This window comes from Nerophis lumbriciformis, linkage group LG16 (genome assembly GCF_033978685.3).
Source record: "Nerophis lumbriciformis linkage group LG16, RoL_Nlum_v2.1, whole genome shotgun sequence".
Classification (NCBI taxonomy): Eukaryota; Metazoa; Chordata; class Actinopteri; order Syngnathiformes; family Syngnathidae; genus Nerophis; species Nerophis lumbriciformis.
In genome coordinates this window covers 29,915,945-29,922,098 of record NC_084563.2, presented here as the reverse complement: position 1 = coordinate 29,922,098, position 6,154 = coordinate 29,915,945, and the positions used below count along the sequence as shown (strand labels likewise).

At 35.2% G+C, this 6,154-nt stretch overlaps 1 protein-coding gene across 3 annotated transcripts in view; it reads left to right on the top strand.

Moving 5' to 3' along the window:
* The window catches only part of bglapl (bone gamma-carboxyglutamate (gla) protein, like), a 24,343-nt gene extending 23,548 nt beyond the window's left edge, over positions 1–795 (top strand). For 2 of the 3 annotated variants that reach the window (XM_061976952.2, XM_061976951.2), the window contains 2 exons: positions 1–356; positions 428–795. The exon at positions 1–356 is cut by the window's left edge and continues 101 nt beyond it. In XM_061976952.2, the coding sequence (XP_061832936.1) occupies positions 1–356; positions 428–530 (459 nt within the window). In that variant the 3' untranslated portion in view covers positions 531–795. The remainder of the gene's footprint in view (positions 357–427) is intronic. The other variant, XM_061976953.2, reaches the window with a different exon arrangement.
* The last annotated feature ends 5,359 nt before the right edge of the window (positions 796–6,154 follow it).

The following is a 6,154-nucleotide window of genomic DNA, read 5'->3' as shown; positions in this document are numbered from 1 at the left end:
GACAAGGGCGATAACGGCGACAACGGCGACTCCTCAGTATCCAACTCATCCTCAGACTCATCCTCAGACTCCTCTGATTCAGACTCAGATTCTGATTCAGACTCCAACTCCGACTCCGCATCAGATTCTTCCTCCTCCTCCTCCTCGTCCTCCTCCTCGTCATCCTCATCCGAGTCAGCCAATACCGAAGGTAAACCGCCCGCACCTTTTCCTCCCAAACCGGTTGTACCAGAGACAGCAAGGACTTTGCTCCGGTCCACAGACTCCCACGTGGTCATGAAGCGGGACCTGGCTGCGGTTTTGCTGAGGAGAAAACGCCAGGCCTCAGGAGTCCTCTCCCTGTACCAGATGGAGAGGTGAGAAGCCTTCCCGACCGGACCAGAAGAGCACCGAGGTAACGCAACGTGTCCCTCTTGTCCCCACGCAGACTGAGAGAGGTGTGCGAGCTGAACACGGGCTGCGACGAGCTGGCCGAGACCCAGGGCATCGTGGCGGCCTACACCGCCTACTACGGACCGCCTCCCTTCTAAGCAGGCCTCTCTTTCAGTCGCAATCCAGCCGGAGGTCGCGGATCTTTGCACAAGCCAGCGCTTTTAGGACCTCTCCAAGGACCTCCAGAGATGTCGAAATTAATCCTTACTGGTGCTACCAATGTATCGTCACGATTGTACCGCTGTATTTCTTCTTCTGTGGTCAGCTCCAGGCTGTGAAATGTGTGCCCACGGACAAACTGCAGCGGATGTAACCACACGTCGCCTCTGGATTTGAAATAAATAAATTATTTTGTTTGTCCAACTTTGCTCTGCTGTGCTCTTTCTCGCCACCAGATGTCAGTGTTTCTCAAATACACGCCTGACTAACATCAGGCGCCACAAATAATTAACTCTGATATCAGTAAGAAGGCTGTATAATCAATCATTCGTCGAAGTTGATCCAGTTCTTTTTTTACCACCTATTAATAAGATGATAGCGCTGTAATGACAATGTCCAACAATGACTAATTATACTGCCTGTGCTATTTAGGACTTCAATTACACCATAAATGACTTACAGGAACTATGTTATATTTATCCAATATTGAGAAAATACAAATAATATTCTCTATTTGCCTACTTGGACAAAAATGTCTCAATTTAAGTTTTTGTTTTTTTCCTGATATGAGTAATATTCTAATGTTAATTTTCAAGACTGATGTATTTGTTTAATTCAGGAAGGCATTCAACAATAATTGTTTGGTAAATACAACAAAAATATTTGAAATTCAATTAAAAAAAATGTCTCTCTAGTGACGAGTCATCAATTGTACTAATAATAATATAATGATAATAACATATTAATATTAAAAAAAAACGTTTTTAAATGTTGGAAGTATTATATTAACGATACATAAACAAACAGTTAAGATTATAGTTCTAATACTTATCTTCATGTTACAATCATTTATCTACGTGAATACATGTTTTAATGTATTTTTTAAAAAGTCAATACATTTCCCATGACTTATTGGAGTGTGAGCGAAGAAGACAATGTCTGTCATGTTCCAAACAGAGCACAGCTCAAGGTGTCCCTCTGCTGGACATTCTGCAGACTACAGCCACCGACTGCAAACTCCCTATGAATGACTTCTGTGAATCCTTAGTTTGGAAGTCCGACTTCCTGTTAATAAACTACGTTTACTACTTTTGGTGTAGCACAAAACATCTTTTACAAGAGCTCCACTTTCACTTCCTATAATCACTACATTTGAAATGCATGTCATACTTTTTAAATGCAAGTGGGATGCATTTGAGTGTGAAACTATTTGAATTATGACAATGGAGAAGATTAACATGTTCTTTAATGTGTGTGTGCGTGTGTGTGTGTGTGTGTGTGTGTGTGTGTGTGTGTGTGTGTGTGTGTGTGTGTGTGTGTGTGTGTGTGTGTGTGTGTGTGTGTGTGTGCGTGTGTCTTTAGGAGGCAGACAGAGTGCAGGAAATACAACTCTTACCATATATTATGATACCATGTATGATGTTACCATGTATAATGATATCATGTATGATGATACCATGTATGATGATATAATGTGTGATGATACAATGCATGACAATACCATGTATGACGATGCCCTGTATGATATCATGTATGATGATACCATGCATGACGATACCATGTATGATGATACCATGCGTGATGATACCATGCATGACGATACCATGCATGACGATACCCTGTATAATATCATGCGTGATGATACCATGTATGACGATACCATGCATGACAATACCATGTATGATGATGCCCTGTATGACATCATTCATGATGATACCATACATGACAATACCATCTATGATGATACCCTGTATGACATCATGCATGATGATGTCATGTGTGATGATACCCTGTATGATGTCATGCATGATGATACCATGCATGACAATACCCTGTATGATGTCATGTATGATGATACCGTGTATGATGATACCATGTATGATTACATCATGCATGATGAGATAGGCTCCAGCGCCCCCCGCGACCCCGAAGGGAATAAGCGGTAGAAAATGGATGGATGGATGGATGATGATACCATGCATGAGGATACATACATGACAATACCATGTATGATGATACCATGTAGGACATCATGCATGATGATACCATACATGACAATACCATCTATGATGATACCATGTCTGACATCATGCATGATGATGTCATGTGTGATGATACCATGTATGATGATATCATGTATGATGATACCATGTATGATTATATCATGCATGATAATACCATACATGACAATACCATGTATGATGATACCATGCATGATATGTGTGATAATATCATATATGATAATACCATGTATGATTATATCATACGTGATGATACCATGCATGACGATACCATGCATGATGATACCATGTATGACGATACCCTGTATGATATCATGCATGATGATGTCATGTATGATAATACCATGTATGATTATACCATGTATGATGATACCATGCATGATGGTACTATGTATGATGATACCATGCATGATGATACTTGTATGATGATATCATGTGTGATGATACCATGCATGATAATACCATGTATGATGATACCATGTATGATGATACCATGCATTATGATACTATGTATGATGATACCATGTATGATGATACCATGTATGATGATACCATGTCGCCAACATGTGTGAATGAAAAAGGTTGTGTTTACTTGATCTACAAACTTTAATCCTCTCAGTGTTTTACTTCATTATTTATGAGGATAAAACGTATAATAAGGGACAAGCGGTAGAAAATGTATAATACTACATTTTTTATTCAAGACAGAAGTTTGCACTTTATTGATCTCAAAGTTGGAGAACGTTTATTTGCATGCATGTTACATTCACACAAGTATTTTATTCAAGGATAGCTCTTTATTTATTCCTTTGAAAATGATTCCATAAAAAGTACAATTTATATGTAAAAAGAACAACTTTATACAAATCAGAATTGTGCCGAGAGTAAGTTGCAGTCTCATTTCAAGTTTTGGATTAAAAAGTAGGAAACAAATCGTAAATCCAATATTTTGTGAATAAAGTCGGGGATTTTATTTTCAGGCCATATCGCCCAGACCTACCTTTAATATATGATTATATAAGTGTGTGTGTGTGTGTGTGTGTGTGTGTGTGTGTGTGTGTGTGTGTGTGTGTGTGTGTGTGTGTGTGTGTGTGTGTGGCTTTAATGCTAATGAGTGTGTCAGCGACAGTTAAAACAGTTTATTTAGATGTTCATTCATCTCTTGACAAACAATATATTCTTTGAATATAATTACTGGTTGTTATCATCACAAAATGATGGATACACCTTAGAATGATGTGTTATTGTTGACTTGTTTTTTACAGTGAACAAAATCTATGAGCTCCAAGCCATGAAAGTTGATGACAATGTTGTTCATGTAGATATGGTCTGTCATTGTGGAGACTCTCCTCTGTGATTAGTTGAAAACATGATTATTATCAAATGTTGTCCAGGATCCATCCAAATATCAGGGGTGTCCAAAGTGTGGCCTGGGGGCCAATGCACATTCTGAAATATTTGTTTGTTTTTAAACGTAAAAGAAAGTGGAATAAAGGAGCAAACAGGTGAAATGTTGACTAATGTTTTTCTTTAAAGTGCTTTAATATTGAATCAAAATTAATGTTGTCATGAATAATTGACCTGTTAAAGGCTCCAATTACTTCACATCAAATATTCCACTTTGAAGTATTTTTGGGTGAGAATATTGCGTATTTTTAGTTTTCCATATAAAGATTAGGGATGTCCGATAATGGCTTTTTGTCGATATCCGATATTCCGATATTGTCCAACTCTTTAATTACCGATACCGATATCAACTGACACCGATATATACAGTCGTGGAATGAACACATTATTATGCCTAATTTGGACAACCAGGTATGGTGAAGATAAGGTCCTTTTTAAAAATAATGATAAAATAAAATAAGATAAATACATTTAAAAAAAATTCTTGAATAAAAAAGAAAGTAAAACAATATAAAAACAGTTACATAGAAACTAGTAATTAATGAAAATGAGTCAAATTAAGTGTTAAAGGTTAGTACTATTAGTGGACCAGCAGCACGCACAATCATGTGTGCTTACGGACTGTATCCCTTGCAGACTGTATTGATATATATTGATATATAATGTAGGAAGCAGAATATTAATAAAAGAAAGAAACAACCCTTTTGTGTGAATGAGTGTAATTGGGGGAGGGAGGTTTTTTGGGTTGGTGCACTATTTGTAAGTGTATCTTGTGTTTTTTATGTTGATTTAAAAAAAAAAAAAAAAAACCCCGATACCGATAATAAAAAAAACGATACCGATAATTTCCGATATTACATTTTTAAAGCATTTATCGGCCTGCCGATATTATCGGACATCTCTAATAAAAATCTACATTTTCTTTGACAAAAATTGCAATAAACACAAGTGAAAAAATGTTTAAAGATGTATAATCAAGGTATAGATGATAAATAAGGTATTACTTTTTTTTTTTTTTTCAAACTGTCACTGTTCAAAAAAATAATAATGAATCAAAATGAATGTTGCTATGAATTATTGGCCCATTGAAGCGACTTCACATCAAATATTCCACTTTGAAGTATTTTGGGTGAAAATATCACATATTTTGCGATATAAAAAACAAAGCTTTCTTTGACAAAAAGTGCAATAAACACAAGTGGGGGAAAAAACGTATAATCAATGGATAGATAATAACTAATGTGTGACTTATTTTTCACACTTTTATGAGAATGACAATTTTATGAACATTTTCGTGGGATTTTTTTGTTTTCCAAACTGTCACTGTTCAAAAAATAATGATGAATCAAAATGAATGTTGCTATGAGTTATTGGCCCATTGAAGTGACTTCACATTAATTATTCCACTTTGAAGTATTTTTGGGTGAGAATATTGCATATTTTGTGTTTGCCATATAAAAAACTATGTTTTCTTTGACAAAAAGTGCAATAAACACAAGTGAAAAAATGTTTAAAGATGTATAATCAAGGTATAGATGATAAATAATGTATTACTGATTTTTTTTTTTTTTTCAAACTCACTATTCAAAAAATAATAATGAATCAAAATGAATGTTGCTATGAGTTATTGGCCCATTGAAGTGACTTCACATTAATTATTCCACTTTGAAGTATTTTTGGGTGAGAATATTGCATATTTTGTGTTTGCCATATAAAAAACTATGTTTTCTTTGACAAAAAGTGCAATAAACACAAGTGAAAAAATGTTTAAAGATGTATAATCAAGGTATAGATGATAAATAATGTATTACTGATTTTTTTTTTTTTTTCCAAACTCACTGTTCAAAAAATAATAATGAATCAAAATGAATGTTGCTATGAATTATTGGCCCATTGAAGTGACTTCGCATCAAATATTCCACTTTGAAGTACTTTGTGATTTGAAAAACAAAGTTTTCTTTGACAAAAAGTGCAGTGGACAAAAAAGAAAATAATAATAAAAACATTTAGTCAACACATAGATGGGAAGATGATCCAGAGATTTAAGCATTGAAAGTAAAACAATACAAAAATATGATTGCGGCCATTTTGGATCACCCAATAATTTTTTTTTAAACTGTCATTGTTTAAAAAAT